This window comes from Conger conger, chromosome 2 (genome assembly GCF_963514075.1).
Source record: "Conger conger chromosome 2, fConCon1.1, whole genome shotgun sequence".
NCBI lineage: Eukaryota > Metazoa > Chordata > Actinopteri > Anguilliformes > Congridae > Conger > Conger conger.
In genome coordinates, this window is record NC_083761.1 from 2272491 (window position 1) to 2295166 (window position 22676).

The 22676-nt window shown below is 53.6% G+C and overlaps 1 protein-coding gene across 4 annotated transcripts in view; it reads left to right on the forward strand.

Moving 5' to 3' along the window:
- LOC133116798 (EH domain-binding protein 1-like) overlaps nt 1-22676 on the forward strand; it is a 95522-nt gene that overhangs the window by 13686 nt on the left and 59160 nt on the right. For all 4 annotated transcript variants that reach the window (XM_061226764.1, XM_061226754.1, XM_061226781.1 and 1 more), the window contains exons 3-10: nt 5261-5318; nt 6347-6442; nt 8592-8645; nt 15273-15454; nt 16082-16221; nt 16347-16499; nt 18957-19221; nt 21735-21960. In XM_061226764.1, coding sequence (XP_061082748.1) covers nt 5261-5318; nt 6347-6442; nt 8592-8645; nt 15273-15454; nt 16082-16221; nt 16347-16499; nt 18957-19221; nt 21735-21960 — 1174 coding nt within the window. The remainder of the gene's footprint in view (nt 1-5260; nt 5319-6346; nt 6443-8591; nt 8646-15272; nt 15455-16081; nt 16222-16346; nt 16500-18956; nt 19222-21734; nt 21961-22676) is intronic.

A 22676-nucleotide genomic window follows, 5' to 3' on the forward strand; every position in this document is an offset into this window, starting at 1 on the left:
TGGCCGCCCCCCCCCCCCCCCCAGGTCCTGGAGAAGTGCCTTCATTAATATTAATCTCCGGTGATGCATTAATCACGGTCTCTTGGGGGGGAAAAATGTTAAATGTTGAATATTTCCGGCATCCTCTCTCAGGTACCAATCAGGAAGCAGCTATTTTTGGGCGGGAAGCGATAGAGGATCCCCCACCCCTTCCTGTGTGTAAACCGTGCAGGAGAACGGTACTGGTTCCTGTGATTCGGACAGAGGAGCCTTAACACGGGCAGCTAACACAGGAGCACTAACGTCGGGACGCTAACACAAGAGCGGCTAACATGGGTGCGCTAACACAGGCAGTGCGGTTCTCTCCCCCTCTGGTCTTCCTCTCCCCCTCTGGTCTTCCTCTCCCCCTCTGGTCTTCCTCTCCCCCTCTGGTCTTCCTCTCCTCCTCTGGTCTTCCTCTCCCCCTCTGGTCTTCCTCTCCCCCTCTCCTCCTCTCCTCTCCTCCTCTCCTCCTCTGGTCTTCCTCTCCTCCCCTCCTCTCCTCCTCTCCCCCTCTCCTCCTCTCCTCCTCTCCTCCTCGTCTAACAGAGTGGTCTCCTCTGGCCTCCCTGGTACTTCATGTAAACTGTGCTTTAGGTTCGGCGCCTCCCACACGCGGTTTTATAAACTCTCTGGCTTTATAATCTCTGTTAGAAACTCACTGTTTAATAAATTATGTTTAATAAACTCGCCGAGCTAAAGTGCTGGGTCACGGCCTCTCCCCCCCCCCCCCCCCCCCAGGCCCGGAGCCCCTCTGCCCCCCCCAGGCCTGGAGCCCCCCTCCCCCCCCCAGGCCTGGAGCCCCCCTCCCCCCCCAGGCCTGGAGCCCCCCTCCCCCCCCCAGGCCCGGAGCCCCTCTGCCCCCCCCAGGCCCTGAGCCCCTCTGCCCCCCCGAGGCCCGGAGACCCTCTTTCCCCCCCAAGGCCCTGAGCCCCTCTGCTCCCCCCCAGGCCCTGTCAACACACCCAGGCCTCCCAAACCAGGACACCAGACACACAAGAGGAAGAGAGGGGGGGGAAACCGAGTTTATAAAACGCTCAGCTTATAAAACGGTGAGCTTGTAAAACAGCAACTTTACAACACAGTTTATTAAACAGTGAGTTTCTAAAAGAGATTATAAAGCCAGTGAGTTTATAAAACCGCGTGTGGGAGGCGCGGAACCTAAAGCCCGGTTTACATGGAGCCTCAGGGAGGCCAGAGGAGACCACTCTGTTAGACGAGGAGGAGAGGCGGAGAGGCGGAGAGGAGGAGAGGAGGAGAGGAAGAACCGCACGTTAGCCGCTCCTGCGTTAGCGTCCCCTGTGTAGCGTCCGGTTGTTCTCCCAGCACTGCTCAGTCTTTCCCTTGGAGGGGAATGTAAGATGTTCTGTGTTGGGTCTCACCTTATAAACCGTGCTCTGTCCAGCGCCAGGAGCCCGGGCCGGGACAGATCAGCGTGTGGGTCAGCTGCTCTTTGGACAGATCAGTGTGGGGGTCAGCTGCTCTTTGGACAGATCAGCGTGGGGGTCAGCTGCTCTTTGGACAGATCAGTGTGTGGGTCAGCTGCTCTTTGGACAGATCAGCGTGGGGGTCAGCTGCTCTTTGGACAGATCAGCGTGGGGGTCAGCTGCTCTTTGGACAGATCAGCGTGGGGGTCAGCTGCTCTTTGGACAGAGCGGCGCAGGCAGGCAAGGTGCTTGACCGGGACCCGGAAGGTCGGTGGTTCAAGCCCCAGTGTAGCCGTGATAAGATCAGTACAGCCGTTGGGCCCTTGAGCAAAGCCCTTAACCCCACATTGCTCTGGGGGGGGGATTGTTCCCTGCTTAGTCTGATCAACAGTAAGTTGCTTTGGATAAAAGCGTCCGCTAAATCACTGTAATGAGTGAGATGCTCATGGGATGTCAGCCCAGCCCAGCACAGCACCTCAAGAAGCCAGAGAAACTGGCTTGGAAACTGGGGGGGGGAAAGTTCTGCTCCGAGTTCACAGGTCCTGGGAGTGGTTCTGCAGACGGTGGGATTGTTTTAGCTCTTTCTAGAATGTTCCCATATGTAACTGAATCGCTCACAACTTCTGTTGCTCTCGGCTCCGATCACAAAAGGTGTCGGAAGAGCAACTGTTATCTTCATTTTTCGCATATTTTTCTGACATTACGTTCAAATAAATGTCAAGAAATTCCGATACGACCAGATTTGATTCCACAATAACATAAATGGGTGGAATTGTTATTTTTGCAGCTTATGGAATTAGTTTTGTGAATAGCGTTTGTTGGCTGAGGAATACCTCCGCGGTGGAGGCTGCAGATATCCAGTATCACGGCTTTGTACAGTGTTGGCGTTTCCGTACACAGCAGCTTGGTTTTAATGATCGTTGTTTCGGTTGACACAAAGGCCAACTGGACGTGACCTTAAGACCACGCCCCTGGAGCAGGGAACAGCCAATGAGAGCCTGCTGTCCCATCGTCCATCACTTCATTGTTTAAAAAAAATAATAAACTCGGGTGAAATTTCTGGTGGGGAAGGGTGAATGTGGAATATGATCCCGTGTGTTACCTTACTCAAACACGGTCTGATGTCGCTCGCGGAGTAGTCATGGAGATGCAGATGAACATCCATGTACAGGGAGGCTGTGTACGAGGACTGTGTCTTGAGTTCATTCGGTGCGGTGTGTGCCCCCAGTACAGAGTGCCTCCCCTTGTCTGCAATGTTTGGGATTTTTGTCATAGCGCAGTATCCCCAGCCGAACACGGCCCTGCTGCAGGAGCGCGGGCACTGATCTGTGCGCCGGGACAAAGAGCCGCTGTGTGTGTGTGTGTGTGTGTGAGGTGTGTGAGGTGTGTGAGGTGTGTGAGGTGTGTGAGGTGTGTGAGGTGTGTGAGAGTGTGTGTGTGAGTGTGTGTGAGAGTGTGTGTGAGAGTGTGTGTGTGTGAGTGTGTGTGTGTGTGTGTGAGTGTGTGAGTGTGTGAGTGTGTGTGTGTGTGTGTGTGTGTGTGTGTGTGTGTGTGAGTGTGTGAGTGTGTGTGTGTGTGTGTGTGTGTGTGTGTGTGTGTGTGTGTGTGAGTGTGTGAGTGTGTGAGTGTGTGAGTGTGTGAGTGTGTGAGTGTGTGAGTGTGTGAGTGAGTGTGTGTGAGTGAGACGCCTGTCTGTCCTCTCCCCAAAATAAAACCGGTTTGAAAACCCGGGATGCTTCCACTTTCTGTCACGACTGAGAGACCGTTCTTCATGATCCTTCCTGACTGAATTTTGTTTTGATGTTTTGCTTCGACAGCCGATAGCCTTGTGCAGGCTCCACCAAGGTCCTCCAGGGCTGCAAACTGCTGGTGTTCCACCCTCCCTTTACCTGGGAGTCAGGTGTGTTCACCCTCCCTTTACCTGGGAGTCAGGTGTGTTCACCCTCCCTTTACCTGGGAGTCAGGTGTGTTCACCCTCCCTTTACCTGGGAGTCAGGTGTGTTCACCCTCCCTTTACCTGGGAGTCAGGTGTGTTCACCCTCCCTTTACCTGGGAGTCAGGTGTGTTCACCCTCCCTTTACCTGGGAGTCAGGTGTGTTCACCCTCCCTTTACCTGGGAGTCAGGTGTGTTCACCCTCCCTTTACCTGGGAGTCAGGTGTGTTCACCCTCCCTTTACCTGGGAGTCAGGTGTGATCACCCTCCCTTTCCCTGGGAGTCAGGTGTGTTCACCCTCCCTTTACCTGGGAGTCAGGTGTGTTCACCCTCCCTTTACCTGGGAGAAGGGGGAGAAGGCAGTCAGCTCAATCAGCCCTGCTGGGAAAAAAAACGCTCAAGCTAGGTTTTCAAACGGCTGGTAATTTCACACCAATCGTTCAGCTAATTACCTGAGTGAACAGAGAACCAGGGCTGCATTTTGTTTCGCGGTCCTGATTCGATCATTGCTGGCCTAGTGACTAATGTGTTTGACTGGGACCTGGAAGGTTGGTGGTTCAAGCCCCGGTGTAGCCACGATAAGATCCATGTAGCTGTTGGGCCCTTTACCCCACACTGCTCCAGGGGGGATTGTCCCACGCTGTGGCTGTGGTCCCCAGTCCGCTAAATATCGGGGATGACACTTTGGACCCTGCCGCTTTCTCAGTGTGTTTATATGTGTGTGTGGGTTTAACCAGGAGAGTCTGACCCTCAATTCATCTAAAACGTACCTGGGATGGTTTGAGCCTGGCATTCCAGGAGACTCGCCCCACTGGTGGCCTCCCCTGTGATCCCGTTCCAGGTGAACCTTGAACCTGCTCAGAAGAGGGGTGCCGCGGAATGCTGGAATTCTGTCTCTCACACACACACACACACACGCACACACACACATCCGCACACACACACACACGCGCAAACACACACACACACCTACACACACACACACACACACTCACACCTACATGCACACATACACACACACACACTCACACCTACACGCGCACACACACACACACACACACATCCCCACACACACACACACACACATACACACACACACTCTCTCTCACACACACACACACACACACACACACACACACACACACACACACACACACACATACACATACACATACACATACACACACGCACACACACACACACATCCTCTCACACACACACACACACACACACACACACACACATCCTCTCACACGCACACACGCACACACACACACACACACACACACACACACACACACACACACACACACACACACACACCTTTACCCAGCCGGCCCATCCCAAGCACAGAGCCAAACCCACTCAGACGGCCGGTCTGTTTTGGACTCCCCTTTTCACGATGCTGCTGATTTCATTTCATCGTTTTTGTGTTAAATAATCCATTCAAAATGGCATTTAGTCTAGGACTAGGTTTAATCTGCATCTGCTAAACTGGTCCTAAATGCTTAGCCCTTAAATGTTTTTGTCTTTGCATTTATTTACTCTTCATTTATTCAACCATATTTTTCAAGATTTTTCAGATTTTTCATTTGTATTTGACTTAGGCTGTGCGGACCAATAACTCTTCTTCTGGTGTTTTCCATTGTGTTCAGTGTTTTGTGGGAATAATGGTGTGTGTGTGCGTACATCCTGTTAATCTATTCCTGTACTCCTCTCATTCACAGACATTATTTAATGCCATTATGGTGAACACCGAATGCATAAATGTTTCGGTGGGGTGTTGAGAGGTTTGTGATTGAAAGGCGCCACACAGGGGTGAGGGAGACGGAGGCAGAGAGAGACAGAGACACCCATGCTAATTTATTCTGTTCCTCACCAGGCAGCCAGACAAGCTGGTGGTTGTGTGGACACGCAGAAGTCGACGGAAATCTTCCAAGGTAGGTGTGAGTGTGTGAGTGTGTGTGTGAGTGTGTGTGTGAGTGTGTGTGTGAGTGTGTGTGTGAGTGTGTGTGTGAGTGTGTGTGTGAGTGTGTGTGTGAGTGTGTGTGTGAGTGTGTGTGTGAGTGTGTGTGAGTGTGTGTGAGAGTGTGTGAGAGTGTGTGAGAGTGTGTGAGAGTGTGTGAGTGTGTGTGAGTGTGTGTGAGAGTGTGTGAGAGTGTGTGAGTGTGTGTGTGAGTGTGTGTGTGAGTGTGTGTGTGAGTGTGTGTGTGAGTGTGTGTGTGAGTGTGTGTGTGAGTGTGTGTGTGAGTGTGTGTGAGTGTGTGTGAGAGTGTGTGAGAGTGTGTGAGAGTGTGTGAGAGTGTGTGAGAGTGTGTGAGAGTGTGTGAGAGTGTGTGAGAGTGTGTGAGAGTGTGTGAGAGTGTGTGAGAGTGTGTGAGAGTGTGTGTGAGTGTGTGAGTGTGTGAGTGTGTGTGTGAGTGTGTGAGTGTGTGAGTGTGTGAGAGTGTGTGTGTGAGTGTGTGTGTGAGTGTGTGTGTGAGTGTTTGTGTGAGTGTGTGAGTGTGTGAGTGTGTGAGTGTGTGTGTGAGTGTGTGAGTGTGTGAGTGTGTGAGTGTGAGTGTGAGTGTGAGTGTGAGTGTGAGTGTGAGTGTGAGTGTGAGTGTGAGTGTGAGTGTGAGTGTGAGTGTGAGTGTGTGTGAGTGTGTGTGAGAGTGTGTGAGAGTGTGTGAGAGTGTGTGAGAGTGTGTGAGAGTGTGTGAGAGTGTGTGAGAGTGTGTGAGAGTGTGTGAGAGTGTGTGATCGACTGATGATGTGGGTCATTCCCACAATCCTCCCTGTTTCCAACCCACACACAACTAGCTAGCATAACCCTGTGGCAATGGTACATCGCAATATGAACTTTCAATCCCTGTTTAAAGTATAGAAGATCAGTCCTGTGTTTGTGTGTGTTATTGTCTTGCGGTGTCATGACTATCCCTGGTTACAGTGTTTATCAGACCTGTGTTTGTGTCTTGTTGTCCTGCAGTGTCATGGCTGGCAGCCTGGAATTAAAAACCCCTACAGAGGAGTGGTGGTGTGGCCAGTTCCCGAAAACATTGAGATCACCGTCACGCTGTTTAAGGTACGGCACAACACCCCGACACCTGTACACAGCTCTGGCCCCTACACCTGTACTCACCTCTGCCCCCAACACTACACCTGTACACAGCTCTGCCCCTACACTACACCTGTACTCACCTCTGCCCCCAACACTACACCTTTACTCACCTCTGCCCCCTACACTACACCTGTACACAGCTCTGCCCCCAACACTACACCTGTACTCACCTCTGCCCCCAACACTATACCTGTACACAGCTCTGCCCCCTACACTACACCTGTACACAGCTCTGCCCCCAACACTACACCTGTACACAGCTCTGCCCCAACACTACACCTGTACACAGCTCTGCCCCTACACTACACCTGTACACAGCTCTGCCCCCAACACTACACCTGTACACAGCTCTGCCCCCTACACTACACCTGTACACAGCTCTGCCCCCTACACTACACCTGTACACAGCTCTGCCCCCAACACTACACCTGTACACAGCTCTGCCCCAACACTACACCTGTACACAGCTCTGCCCCCAACACTACACCTGTACACAGCTCTGCCCCTACACTACACCTGGCGAGTGTGTGAGTGTGTAACCTCTGTGAAAGGGGTTTATTGGATTTCATCCCCTGCGATCTCCCAGCCAGCAGATAGTGGTGAATGTAATTTCATCTCAGATTTAGTGCACGGAGAGCAATATTGGGTATTAAAACTGCTGCCTACAGCACTATAAACCCCCCCCCCACCACCCATGTAAAACTTTTATGTTCTCCTGACGCAGATCATAATTTTTCCAGCAGCTTCCCTCAAGAGCTGAGACTGAGCGCTCAATTATGGGATGGGGGCGGGGGGGGGGTTCATTGAGTTTGGACTCTCAGCCTCTCAGCCTCTCAGCCTCTCACCCTCTCACCCTCTCATCCTCTAATCCTCTAATCCTCTCACCCTCTCACCCTCTCACCCTCTCAGCCTCTCACCCTCTCCGCCTCTCCGCCTCTCAGCCTCTCAGCCTCTCAGCCTCTCAGCCTCTCAGCCTCTCACCCTCTCACCCTCTCACCCTCTCAGCCTCTCACCCTCTCACCCTCTCACCCTCTCAGACCCTGCCCAGAGTCCGGCCCCTCCACTCCACTGTACAGGTTCTGGGGTTTTCTATGCGAGCACTCACCTGTTCACACAGCACTCACCTGTTCACACAGCACTCACCTGTTCACACAGCACTCACCTGTTCACACAGCACTCACCTGTTCACACAGCACTCACCTGTTCACACAGCCCTGACCTGTTCACACAGCCCTGACCTGTTCACACAGCCCTGACCTGTTCACACAGCACTCACCTGTTCACACAGCCCTGACCAGTTCACACAGCCCTGACCTGTTCACACAGCCCTGACCTGTTCACACAGCCCTGACCTGTTCACACAGCCCTGACCTGTTCACACAGCCCTGACCTGTTCACACAGCCCTGACCTGTTCACACAGCCCTGACCTGTTCACACAGCCCTGACCTGTTCACACAGCCCTGACCTGTTCACACAGCCCTGACCTGTTCACACAGCCCTGACCTGTTCACACAGCCCTGACCTGTTCACACAGCCCTGACCTGTTCACACAGCCCTGACCTGTTCACACAGCACTGACCTGTTCACACAGCCCTGACCTGTTCACACAGCACTGACCTGTTCACACAGCCCTGACCAGTTCACACAGCCCTGACCTGTTCACACAGCCCTGACCTGTTCACACAGCCCTGACCTGTTCACACAGCACTGACCTGTTCACACAGCACTGACCTGTTCACTGTTCACACAGCACTGACCTGTTCACACAGCCCTGACCTGTTCACACAGCCCTGACCTGTTCACACAGCCCTGACCTGTTCACACAGCCCTGACCTGTTCACACAGCCCTGACCTGTTCACACAGCACTGACCTGTTCACACAGCCCTGACCTGTTCACACAGCCCTGACCGGTCACTCCTGAGCACTACTGAGCAGTATTCATAAACCCAACTGCAGCATGTACCGCGTTTACACTGCGGCCGGTCCGGGCAGGACCACCTCTGATGCAATGTCTGCTCCGTCTTATGAGTTAATGTGCAAAATGTCTTATGAGTTCATGTGTAAAATGTCTTATGAGTTCATGTGTAAAATGTGGTGTTTGTGTCTTTCAGGACCCGCATGCGGAGGAGTTTGAGGATAAGGAGTGGACGTTTGTGATCGAGAACGTGAGTCCCTGCGTCTCGCAGCTGTGTGACGGTGCTGCCGCCTAGTGGTGAAACGAGTGCAGCGCAGGACAGAAGTGACAGTGTTGCTTTTTCCTCTGATATCTCTCACTGGGGGAGGCGGTAGGAATGCGCTTTGAGTTTGGAACCAATGCCTGCCTCCTGCCTCCTGCCTCCTGCCCCCTGCCCCCGCCCCCTGCCTCCTGCCCAGCGAGGGGTAGATTCTGACTCTGCTCCACTATAGGCGTTTCAGCCAGTGTCAGTCAATGGTAACGAAACGGTAAAGATGCAAGTCGATAATTCCTCGCACAGGAAAATGTAGGCCGACTTGCAATCTATGACATCTGTGTGGACCAATCAGGGTCAGTGTGCATTGCTGCTGTCACCCTGGGGATCCGTGCCCCACAGCGATTTGCTAATGGAGATGGGGAGGGTAGGGGTGTGTGCAAAGGAGACTGACATCAAAGCACAGCCTGACTCCCTCTGCTTGGCACCTGGTGAGTTCTGCAGTTCCTGCTGATCCTCAGGGGGGCAGTGTGGAGCTCACAGACCCTGTTCAATGTGCCTCACCTGCATCATTAGTGCACTAGTTCAGGTCCTGCAGGGAGCTGGTCTGTGATCTGGTCACAGAGGAGACTGCTGACCGTCTCACTGGTTTATTTGCGGTTGGAACCACCATTTTAAGTAGTTATGCCTCTTTAAAGTTATACATATAAAGAGCTGAATAAAATAAATGAAAAATATTACTGATCATAAAACCAAAAAATACTGTCCAAATACTTACGCACTTAAACCTCATCACCTGGACTCTGACTTGGCCATTCCCAGTCAGGCAGGTAGAGGCTGCAGTGGCCATTAGGGGGCAGCACCAGACTGAGGGAGCTGGTCTGGGAGGTTTGTGTGGGTGTGGGTGGGGGGGTGAGCTTTTTGTGCCGGGGAAGATGATGAAACTCCTGATCACCACGTCTAATCTCAGCCCCAGAAATGTTAATCCCCCCCCCCGACCCCCCCAGAACAGTCATCTCTGCGCCTGCTTGTGTTTGTCACTGAAATGGCAGTGTGTCGCACGAACGGCGCATTGTTATCTCTCATTCTGAGAGAGAGAGAGAGAGAGAGAGAGAGAGAGAGAGAGAGAGAGAGAGAGAGAGAGAGAGAGAGAGAGAGAGAGAGAGAGAGAGAGAGAGAGAGAGAGAGAGAGAGAGAGAGAGAGATCTCTGACTGCTCTGTCACTAGTGGGGGTGGGGGGTGTTGTGGGTTGAGATACATTTTTTTGGGGAGCACCTCCCCCCACCACCAAAGCCTCACCTGTCCCAGTTCAGTGTGGCCCTTGAGTGTAATTAGTTACCAGGAGAGTGACAAAGGAAGCCCTGTCGCCAGATGCTGCGCTTCTGTTCTGGAGGGCTGATCAGTGCGCAGGCCTGATTCAGCCTGGGGGGGGGGGCACTGGGGGGCAGGGCGGGGGGGGACAGGGGGGGGGGGGAGGCCTGGAAATCTCTTTTTCTTTTTTTTTTTCTTTTTTTTTTTTTAGAGGGGGGGGGGTTGTGGGGCGGCTAATCTTGCCCCCCCCCCCCTATCCACATCACCATTGTGTCACATGTCTGCTGATCTCACTATGTTACTGTGTGTGTGTGTGTGTGTGTGTGTATATATTAAGGGCCAGTGACTAACCCTGCTGAGCTGTATGCAGAATGACTCCGATGTTGGGAAGTTAATATCCTGCTCTTTTTAATCCTGGCATTTTGTGTGTGTGTGTGTGTGTGTGTGTGTGTGTGTGTGTGTGTGGTGGGAAAGGAGTTCAGCGCAAGGTTGAGTCAGATCCCAGGAACGTTCATCACCTAGATCCCAACAAGCCCAGGAGAACAGAACAGCAAGGCTGGGTTTGGATGTGAGGGCCAGTGTTATATGAGGTCAACCTTTCCTTAATGGTCTATATATTTTTTATTTTATGTGTGGTATGTTGCTCTGGAGAGCTCTTTGGCCGTTTTCGATTAGTTGAGCCTTTTTAAGTGGGATCTGTGGTCGGAGAGCGCACTGGACACGTTGATAAGGCCAGACGTGGAGGGAGAGGGAGGTCTCGTCCGGGTAAATGGCTTTTCTGAGGCCCTTAATGGAATCGATATGCCATCCGCCCAGATCCCGCCTGTATGCCCCTCTCACAGCCGGCCACGGATCGATGCGGCCTCCACACCGCCCAACGAGCACGCGTCCGAAACGGCTGCCTCCCGTTTGACTGCTCAAACCCTCCACCCGTCGATACGCGGTCCTGCCGCCCGTTCTCGGGGTGAAAGGTCACTGTACCACGCCCCAGTGATGCAAAGACTCGCTCTGCCAAACCAGAAGACTTTGAGGGACCAAAGCTGATTCCGAGTTCTGGAGGTTGTTGGTTGAGCTTGTTGTGTAGCTGGTTTTGGGAAGTCGTAGTGCGTTTACTGTGTGTGAAATGGACACTGCGTTAAGTTTGTGGAGAGCGCGTTGATTAAACAGCAGGGCGTCATTAATGAATGAGCCGTGGGCAGGTCTGACAGAGACCCGTCTCCCCCTGTGCCTCTCCGTCTCCCCCTGTGCCTCTCCGTCTCCCCCTGTGCCTCTCCGTCTCCCCCTGTGCCTCTCCGTCTCCCCCTGTGCCTCTCCGTCTCCCTGAAGAGCTCCGTCCTGTTCCTCCACGCTGCTCTCCGTGTCTGTGTCCCGCGCGCAGCTTAACGCGGTCCAGGATGTTCTCCGCCTAATCCGGCGGCCATTCGAGGAGGGCGATCGGGTTTAACGTGACCAGAGGGGACCGCTCCGTGGTGCCAGGGTTCCACACAGCTGGCCCGTAGCCGTGTAAAAGCAGAGAGTTTGCGTGTGGAAAGGTGGAGAGTTTGTGCGTGTAACGATGTTGGTCAGGACGGGGTCAGGGTGAGGACGGGGTCACGGTCAGGACGGGGTCAGGGTCAGGACGGGGTCACGGTCAGGACGGGGTGAGGGCGAACACGAGTGCCTGACTGCGTCTCCAGGGCCGCAGGAGCTAGGAAACTAGCTGGTTGGCGAGTTTCCTGCGCCCGTGGACACGGGACACCTGTCTGGGCCCGGGACGCAGCATTCCTGGCTGGAACGCCGCGCTCCTCTCGGATTCCCCCCCCCCCCACCGCCCCCAGGCACGTTCCCTGGCTCGCGTTACGGGCCGGACCGCCGTTATCCAAACCCGCCGTGATCCAAACCCGCCATTACCGTCTGAACACCCCGTGCCACCGCCGTCACCGGGCTTTGTGACTCTCGTCTCGCCCCCCCCCCCCCCATCCTCCCTGGAGCCCTTAATCCCTCCCGCGTGCAGCTAATCGCCCGTCTCCCCCCCCCGTTCTCAGACTGTGGCCACGGGTCAGTTTGGGTGAGGGTGTGGGGGTGGGGCTGGGGGGTTTGGAGAAGGGACAATCACAGGTTCCCCTGGCTCTGTTATTAGCAGGTTATCAGGTTTTCAAGGGGCTGCATTGTGTCGCGTGGCTCGGAGAAATGGTGGTTGCACAGTTCACCTGTGTGTGTGTGTGTGTGTGTGTCGGGGCTTCAACCATGGTGGAGTGCCTGTGGAAATGCCCCCCCCCCCCGTGCTTTTATGCACCAGTTCCTTATTTTTAGGGTAACAGCGCTATTTGTCAGTTAGCCAGCCAGTTAACCTTCAGAGCGTTGCCTGTAGCCCAGTGACTGAGGTTGACTGGGGCCGGGAAGGTTGGTGGTTCAAGCCCCGGTGTAGCCACAGTAAGATCAGTGCAGCCGTTGGCCCCTTGAGCAAGGCCCTTAACCCCGCAATGCTCAAGGGGGGGATTGGCCCCTGCTTAGTCTAATCAACTGTACTGTTATCACACCAGAGGATGTGTGTATTATCTGGCATTCATGTGATTTCTGGCGCTGTGAAGAGCTGTGTGTCCAGCGCTGTGTGTCCGCTCGCTGTGTGTCCGCTCGCTGTGTGTCCGCTCGCTGTGTGTCCGCTCGCTGTGTGTCCAGCGCTGTGTCCGCTCGCTGTGTGTCCGCTCGCTGTGTGTCCGGCGCTGTGTGTCCGCTCGCTGTGTGTCCGGCGCTGTGTGTCCGGCGCTGTGTGTCCGGCGCTGTGTGTCCGCTCGCTGGGTTCGTCGCTGAAAGCACATCCAGCCTCTGTCTGGGATTAGCGTCATGTGACCCGCTGACCCGCCGTGATGTCCCGCGCGGAGTGTGACCCTCGTTCAAACCCGGGCGTCCCGTTTCTGATTAGTCATCGTTTCAGAGAGGCGTCAGGTGACCCACGGAGGAGTGCTTTCTGCCAGGCGCTGAGCAAGTCTCTACATTCAGAAGAAAAATATTTAGTAAATATCTGCACACCGTGGCATTAAGCTCTTTTGTTGGATGTTCTTCTGAAATGTATTTTGACTGATTAAATTAAATGGCAATTGCAAGTTGTGGCCCCCAGGTGCATGTGTTGTGGCCCCCAGTGGCTGTGAGTTGTGGCCCCCAGGGGCAGTGAGTTGTGGCCCCCAGGTGCATGTGTTGTGGCCCTAGGTGCCCGACTGCGCTCTCTCCTCTGTCCAAGCTGATCTCAGCCTGGTGTTCAGAGCTTTTATCTGGGCCTGTATGAAAGCCTCTGAAGTGTGTGTGTGTGTGTGTGTGTAAACCTCGGGAGGGTTGGCATGGCGACCGGGTGCAGGCTCCGCCCCCCCCCAGCAGAAGCGAGCCGTGTGTTTACAGAGTGACCAGCGCTGCAGTGTAATCATCCAGCCTGTCGTCTCCCAGGGCTCCTGTTTACCTGCACACTCACACACACTTACCAGCACCACTGCAGACACAGCAAACACACACGCACACACACACGCACACGCGTGAGCACGATTAGCATCTGCCCATCAGCCCCCTACCGAGTGTGAGTGTGAGTGTGAGAGTGAGTGTGAGAGTGAGTGTGAGAGTGAGTGTGAGAGTGAGTGTGAGTGTGAGTGTGAGTGTGAGTGTGAGTGTGAGTGTGAGTGTGAGTGTGAGTGTGAGTGTGAGAGTGAGAGTGAGTGTGAGTGTGAGTGTGAGTGTGAGAGTGAGAGTGAGTGTGAGTGTGAGTGTGAGTGTGAGTGTGAGTGTGAGTGTGAGTGTGAGTGTGAGTGTGAGTGTGAGTGTGAGTGTGAGAGTGAGAGTGAGAGTGAGTGTGAGTGTGAGTGTGAGTGTGAGTGTGAGTGTGAGTGTGAGTGTGAGTGTGAGTGTGAGTGTGAGTGTGAGAGTGAGAGAGTTCTGCCTCTCCCACTCTGGCACGGCGTTAGATAAACACGGGCGGTTTGGTGGCGTGCGACGCCCTGCTCTGTGGCAGAGTGGAGATGAGTTTACACAGCGCTGCGTCTGGAGAGAGGCTGTGAATGATCTCTGAGCGTGTGCAGAAGTGGTGGGCCACGTGTGGGTCCAGTCCCCGCCCTCTCTCTGCAGCGACACGCCTTGTTCAGCGCACTGTGCGTTTGACCGGTGATTTAAGTGACAGGGCCTCTCTCTTACCGCTGCAGTGGTGCAGATCAGCAGGTAGGGGGCAGCGTAGAGCCACGCTGTTCTGTAATCCTGCAGGTCCCCTCACACCCCGGCGTTCAGCCTCCACAGAGACGCAGAGGCAGGGATCAGTGATGCTTGTGTACCCTGTGATACAGTAAATATGTCCTCTGCCATTTTCCACCCTGTCGCAACCTCAGACCTCCAATCACGTCTTCTGATTGTCAGGGGCCGCTCTTCTGATCTCTGAAGCCTAAATCTTCTCTTGGGCATTTGCATATTCGTCAGTATTTCTTCGGAGAGGGTGTTGTTAAATCCCCTCGTAAGTGTTTGATGCATTTTCATAGTTCATTCGCTGAAGTATCTACGTGCACATTAGCCGTGAATAATGCCGTCCGCATTATCGCCCTGATAAGGGGAGGGCTTTCTGAATCTGTTGGGATGATGTGCTATTTTCTCTCACTGATTCAAAGGGGCTCAAATGTCAACAGAAATGTCAAGTGCCTTCACCAGAGAGCATTTAATTCCAGCACTTCCTTTATTTATTTATTTTTTAAGATAAATATGACATTAGCTCAGGACCTAAGAGTCTGAGGGTTGCCGGTTGTATCTCTCACCCTGGGTGAGTCGAAGTGTCCCTGAGCAGGACGCCTAACCCACCCCCAATTGTTTGTCCCAAGGTGCATGGCAGCATTTTAAATCCCTTCCTATCATTGAAAAAGGCTCACTGACATCTGACTCTGCCTGGGTTTATGGTCCTTAAATCCGAGTTTCAAAATGAGCACTCGGAACCAATTTTCGACCAGTGAGCTTGCATTATTGTACAGCTATACAATGTTTTGGTACAAATTTCCACAGCCAATGGCCTTTCAACTTTCAGCGCGTTCACAGGGCAGGGGGAGGGATAAGCCGTGTTGTGGTTTGAGCGCGTTCGTTGCGGCCATTCCTCTGGTGACCGTGAGGAGTGGGGTGGGACCGTGATCGGACTCTGTCTGTCTCTGGGTGGGTCTGTGATCGGACTCTGTCTGTCTCTGGGTGGGTCTGTGATCGGACTCTGTCTGTCTCTGGGTGGGTCTGTGATCGGACTCTGTCTGTCTCTGGGTGGGTCTGTGATCGGACTCTGTCTGTCTCTGGGTGGGACCGTGATCGGACTCTGTCTGTCTCTGGGTCCAGGAGTCCCCCTCGGGCCGGCGGAAGGCCCTGGCCACCAGCAGCATCAACATGAAGCAGTACGCCAGCCCCATGCCCACGCAGACCGACGTCAAGCTCCGGTTCAAGCCGCTGTCCAGGAAGGTGGTCTCCGCCACGCTGCAGCTCTCCCTCTCCTGCATCTTCCTGCGCGAGGGCAAGGCCACGTACGTCTGCGTCCGCCCCGCTCCGCCGCACGCCGCCTTCAGGGCCCGAACGTGCTGGAGTTATGTAGCGTAGCGTAGCGTAGCATAGCACAGCACAACCTAGCATGACAGCATAACATAGCTTAGCATAACATACTATAGTATAGCGTGCCATAGCATAGCATTACATAGCATAGCATACAATAATATAGCCTAACATAGCACAGCATAGAATAGCATACAATAGTAGAGCATGCTAGAGCACAGCATAACATAACATAGCATAGCATAACATAGCATAGCATAACCTACTATAGTATAGCATGCCATAGTATAGCATTACATAGCATAGCATACTATAATATATAGTAACATAGCACAGCATAGAATAGCATACAATAGTAGAGCATGCTATAACACAGCATAACATAGCATAGCGTAGCATAGCATTACATAGCATAAGATAGCATAGCATTACATATATCATTACATAGCATAGCATACCATAATATAGCATAGCACAGTATAGCATAATGTAGCATAACATAGCATAGTATGATATTGGATAGCATACCACAACATGTAACATAGCCTAGCATAGCGTATCATAGCATAGCGTCCTCATTGACGTGTGATTGGCTGTCTCAGGGACGAGGACATGCAGAGCCTGGCCAGCCTGATGAGCATGAAGCAGGCCGACATCGGCAACCTGGACGACTTCGAGGAGGAGAACGAGGAGGACGAGGAGAACCGGGTCAACCAGGAGGAGAAGGCCGCCAAGATCACGGGTGAGGGGGCGGGGCCTGTGCGGAGGGGCGGGGTCATGTTGCGAGGCCCCGCGTGTTCAGCGTTTAACGTCCTCGTGAGGTCGTGAGGCCTTAACGTCTCTGTGACCCCGCCCCCTTCTCCGCAGAGCTCATCAGCAAGCTCAACTTCCTGGAGGAGGAGGAGCCAGAGCCTCCCAACGCCAGCGCCAACCCCTTCGAGGACCCGGACGACCCAAACGACCCAAACGACCCGGACGACCCGAACGAGCTCAACCCGTTTGGAGATCCCGACGAAGAAGGTACAAGATTTATTGATTTATTGATTGATTGATTGATTGACTAATTTTATGTGACATTTTAAACTATACAGTGTCAGTAACCATTAGGCAACAACATATACACTCAGTGAGCACTTTATTTGGTAGACCTGCAACAGCTGAACCTCTTGACCACGTCTGCATGCTTGTTAATGAGAGAAGTCAGAGGAGAAGGGCCAGACTGGTCTAAGCTGACAGAAAGGTGACGTGATGTGCGGTTATTTGCATTACTAACAGTGGTATGCCGAAGAGCATCTCTGAACGCACAACGTGTCAAACCTCTTAAGTGGATAGGCTACAGCAGCAGAAGACCAATCTGTCAAAAACAGTAGTCTAAGAAATACCTCATAAAGTTCTCACTGAATGTATATTACAATGTATACAATACAAGCCATCAACCATTCAGATTTTTCAAAAGGGAGGGGGAGGTGGGGGCATTTTTTTAGCCGGTCCAACTGGGAAATTCACTGCTATAGTGGGGACCGGACACACACTCTCACTCTCACTCTCACTCTCACTCTCACTCTCACTCTCACTCTCACTCTCACTCTCACTCTCACTCTCACTCTCACTCTCACACACACACACACACACACACAGACACACACTCCTGAAGGCCTGCAGGTCCTCACAGTTTTCCGTTCAGTTCCCGGCCAGTTTAGACTGTGGAAGCGCGGTGTCTGTGCCCATCCCCGGGGGGGGGCCGAGCCTGGGGGGACTGAAGCTAATGGAGAAGCCCCGCCCACACTGTGCCCCCCAGGACCGCCGTCTGACCCCTCCACGCCCCCCCCCCCCCCGGTCTGAAATCCTCCCGCCGATGCTGTCCAATTAATTAAGCCTGCCCAGCGTAAACCGAAAGCTTTCATAAACCACACAAACAGGCTTTCTCCGTTCACAAATTCTGCTTCTCAGGAGCAGTCTGCTGAGAAGAATTGGACAAATGGGTTGGTATTGTTAGACAGACAGACTGCGGCGTTTTTAATCCGCTGACGTTGTGGTGAAGAAACCTACGCTTTGGGTGTCTGATAGCGTAGCCTGTAGCTCCCCGTCGAGCTGTCGATCTCCCGCTGACCTCAGGTGGATCTGGGCGTGTCCGAGTCGGAAGAGACTCTTGAGTGAGTGGCGGCCTCTCTCCTCCAATCCCGCGCGAGTATCTGACTGCCAGCGTGTCACTGGAGCGCTGGAGGCGGAGAGACGTGGCGGGGCTGTGCCGTAGGAGTCTCCGGAGCGGCTGGGCTGTTTCCCAACCTACACCTCGGAATACCGGGAAGGGAAGCCCTGGAGTAATGGAGCGGGGAAAACCGTGTGTAATAAAAGGAATAAGGGCCAGAAGAGGGATGGTTAAAGGCGCCTGCAGCCGACGCCAGAGAGCACCCGTCTCCGCTTGGCGTAATCTGTGCCGAGTGTGTGATGGAGGGGTCGGACCGAACGAAGGAGCTGTTGGGCGTAAATGCTAAGCCAATCCTGAAACGACACGTCCCAGAAGCCCGGCCTGTCATGCTGACTTCAGCTCTGGAAGCTCAGTGCAAACCGTAACGCTGACGCTAACTGGTATGCTATCGCTAGCTTTAAGGCTAAACCTAAAACACAAGCCCTCGCTGTAGTCCTAACTTTAAAGACGAGCTCAAATCAACTCCCCGCGATCAAACAATCCCCCCCGAAAGATCTGTTTCGCTCGTGTAAACGTCATATCTGCTTCAACTTCCGTCTTTAACTCCGAGCCCAAAATTGAAGCCTGTGTTCCCCTTTGCTGCTGCTCTCTTCGGGCGATTGGGTGCAGTGCCGTGTCTGTCCACGTGAGGGCGCTGTCGTGCGCCCCTCCTCCTCCTGCCCCCCTCCGGTCAGAACACTCCTGTTAGGGTGCCGCTTTGATTGACATGTCACGCGTGAATGAGCAGGAGGTGGTTGGGGCTTGGCTGGAGAAGAGAGCGTTTCTGAGGAACAGTCTGGCACCATTAGACACGAGGAGCGAGTGCCAGAGGAGAGTGGGTGTGTCGAGGCACTTTTACCAAACCGCTGCGTCAACCGCCCCGACTCTAAGTGGACTAAATTCCCAACTGACACAAAACGTTCTCAATATTACTGGAACGTTCTGTCAATATTGTCAGACAATATATAATATTACACACACACACGCACATGCACACACACACCCACACGCACGCACCTACACCCCACACGCACACGCACACGCACACGCACACGCACACGCACACGCACACGCACACGCACACACACAGACACACTCACTCTCTCACACACACACACACACACACACACTCACACACACACACACACTCACACACTCACACACACACTCTCTCTCTCTCTCTCTCTCTCTCTCTCTCTCTCTCTCTCTCTCTCTCTCTCTCTCTCTCTCTCTCACACTCACACTCACACTCACACACTCAGTGACGTGTGTGTCCTGTACCCCCACAGAGCCTGTGTGTGAGCCCGCTGCCCCCCCGCCCTGCCAGAAGGAGGAGGAGCTCTTCTACGACCAGGACCCCTCCAACCCGTTCAACGACACGCCCCCTGACCCCCCCCAGCCGGGGGGGAACCCCTTCGACGACCCCGACCCCGACCCCGACCCCGAGCCCGAACCCTCCCCCCCGAAACCGGCCAAGAGGAAGAACGTGCGGCCGGTGGACATGAGCAAGTACCTGTACGCCCCCTCCCCCCGGAGCGACGAGGAGCTGGACGAGTGAGTGGGGGGGGGGGCGCGGGGGGGAGTGGGGGGGCGTGGGGGGGGGGCTGCTCAGACCGTGCGCTTCAGTACTTTAATGCGAAGGTGTGTCGTGGTCCAGTTTAGCACCACCTCCCAGAGCATCATCAACTCTGGCCCCCGGGTCCAAATCCAGCCCCAGTGTTCTTCTCTCCCGGGTAGTTAGTGCTTCTGATTGGCCAGCGTGTCTTCACACCTGAGTCCCAGGTAAAGGGAGGGTGAACACACCTGACTCCCAGGTAAAGGGAGGGGGAACACACCTGACTCCCAGGTAAAGGGAGGGTGATCACACCTGACTCCCAGGTAAAGGGAGGGTGGACACACCTGACTCCCAGGTAAAGGGAGGGTGAACACACCTGACTCCCAGGTAAAGGGAGGGTGAACACACCTGACTCCCAGGTAAAGGGAGGGTGGACACACCTGACTCCCAGGTAAAGGGAGGGTGAACACACCCGACTCCCAGGTAAAGGGAGGGTGAACACACCTGACTCCCAGGTAAAAGGAGGGTGAACACACCTGACTCCCAGGTAAAGGGAGGGTGAACACACCTGACTTCCAGGTAAAGGGAGGGTGAACACACCTGACTCCCAGGTAAAGGGAGGGTGAACACACCTGACTCCCAGGTAAAGGGAGGATGAACACACCTGACTCCCAGGTAAAGGGAGGGTGGTCACACCTGACTCCCAGGTAAAGGGAGGGAGAACAGACCTGACTCCCAGGTAAAGGGAGGGTGAACACACCTGACTCCCAGGTAAAGGGAAAACCAGCAGTTTTCAGCCCCTCGCGGACCGTGATTTGATGATCCCTGGCCTAGGGTAACAACGCTGGTTTTGCGCTGATAACGGCACAATCTAAACCATACCCACCGATTAGGAGGTAATGATGAGAGATCAAATGAAATAAAGGTTCTGTGACATTTCCTTTTGCACTCCAGAGCTGCGCCAGGGTGCGTTTCTGCACAGATATCAGCCGAGGAGACGCGTTCCAGACAGTGAGCATGGGCGGAGATTTGAGCTGTAGACATTAGCACCTCTGTGGGCCACAGTGCTGATTAGAGTCTGGACTCCTCTGGGGAAACACCCGTTAATATACCCATCAAACATTACATTACATTATTGGCATTTGGCAGACGCTCTTATCCAGAGCGACGTACAACAGAGTTGCATGTTTATAGTACATGTGGAAGATATCAGCAAAAATTGTCAGTTGGTCAATATGTCCACATGTCCACTCTCTTTTTCACAGCAAGCGTAAAACTTGACAGGGGTCGGATTTTAACGGCACCGTAAGTCCTCGTCATCGAGTAATCCTTCATCACAAAATGGGCTTTATGTTACTCGAGGCAGTGCTGTTCTGAACCTTCCCATTGAAGCCATTTAGTAGACCCTGTTACCCTCAGCATCTTCCTTTTTTCCTAATGTGTCAGGGATTACATATCACATATTTCACATATTTAATTGAAGCAAAAAAGCCTAGTAGTACACAAGTGCATTGTCAGCTGAGAGAGAGTGTGTGTGTTTGCGTGTGTGTGTTTGCGTGTGTGTGTTTGCCCGTGCGTGTTTGCCCGTGCGTGTTTGCCCGTGCGTGTTTGCCCGTGCGTGTTTGCCCGTGCGTGTTTGCCCGTGCGTGTTTGCCCATGCGTGTTTGCCCGTGCGTGTTTGCGTGTGTGTGTGTTCTGACCTCATCTGCTCCCCCCCCCCCTTCCCGCATACCTGGCCCATCCCTCCGGGGTTTCTCTCCTGTTAAGGCAGTGATTGGCAGGTGCGTTTTTGTAGGCGGGGCCAAGCGGACAGACAGACAGACAGACAGGTTAAGAACGCTGACCCCCAGGCCACCTGCCCTCCCCCGGCTGCCCAATGAGCCGTGCGATAGGTCAGTTTTAATTTGGCCTCTCTGTGAATGGGCAGCCGGGCAGTGTAGACGTGTGGTATTGTTGCCGCGCCGGGTTGAGTTTCCGCTGCGTTGCCGGTGCTGAAGGAGCGACATGATTGTGATCTGGGCCGATAAGGCCCGGCTCCGCCGAGCCTGCAGTTACTGCCCCTGGCCTGCAGGTGGCACTGTGGGACCTCTGCGGCTTTTTTTTGTTTGTTTTATTTTTGAAAGTAAGATACAAATTTTGTTACTGTTGAAACCCAATTAAAACCCCACAAATATACCTGCGACCCCCCCCCCCCCCATTCTGAATTTTACGTCATAGATGTACGTAAAAGACGAATAACTACTTAAAAGATTGAAAACTGTAGGATAACAACCTGAGAGGCTATGACTGAGAGAATTTCAATATTTTGATTGTAAAGGTGTATTTTTACTCGCCTGTGTAGTTAGTCTTTTTGAAGAAAGGTTTATGGCATGTATGATTCGGAAGTGTTGTCTTTACTTCAGCTGAATTAATTTACTTTTATAAGAGCTATCCGGACTGGATTGTGATTGTAATTGACATTGAGACTGTAATTGAGATTGTAATTGTGACGTCCCCGTGGCTTTCTCCGCAGGTCCAACCCCTTCTACGAGGCCCAGGCCCCTCCTGCCCTGGTCCTGCCCCCCCAGGAGAACAGCCTGGAGAGCCGGGGCAAGAGACGGGCCCCCGCCCCCCCCACGGCCTCGCCCGCCCCCCCTGCGCCAAAAACAGCCCCCGAACGCCCGGCCCACACCCCCACCCCCACCCCCACCCCCGTCTCCGCTGTCCTGGGGAAGGAGCTGGCCTCCTCCTCTCCTAAGGTGAGCAGCGTTTCCTGTTTCCTGCTTCCTGCTTCCTGCTTCCTGTTTCCTGTTTCCTGCTTCCTGTTTCCTGCTTCCAAATGTGGTCTCATGCCCTGCGGAACCTTCTGGAAAGGGCGCTGTCTCATTATGAAACAATGTCCTCATGCTTTTGTATCTAATCTCCTTCTGAAGTCAACATTGAAACATCGAATACAAGCCTTTACTTATGCGTCTGAACAATGGTTTAGATCAGGGATCATCAAATGTGGCCCTTGAATCCAAATCCAGCCCTGGTTTTCTTTCCACCCAGGTAATTGGCTTTAAAGGGAGGGTGGAAAACCAGCAGTTCTCAGTCCTCGAGGACCATAAGCTGATGATCCCTGGTTTAGATTACGATACGGGTGCAGGAATGCGTTCCTGCATTGGCACTTCAACTGCAAAGTTGTTGCCCAGGTTACCCAGACACCAGAAAAAAACTACAAGGACCATGATCCACTGGGGTGTACTTGCTGTAGTTGCCATCCACATAAATGTCATGGAAAAGGCAGCGTAAAGGTGTGTGCAGCCAGGTGTGCCCCAGGTGGTTGTGGGAAGGTTTACAGTACTGTTTCTACCGTTTCCGCCCCATTGTGTGTGCGGTTAATGTGTTAAGCGCTTGGAGAGCCCTCCAATCCCCACGCACGCCCGAATGAAAGCTCCCGCAAAACGCTGCCACGTCCCCCCCCCCCCCCCCC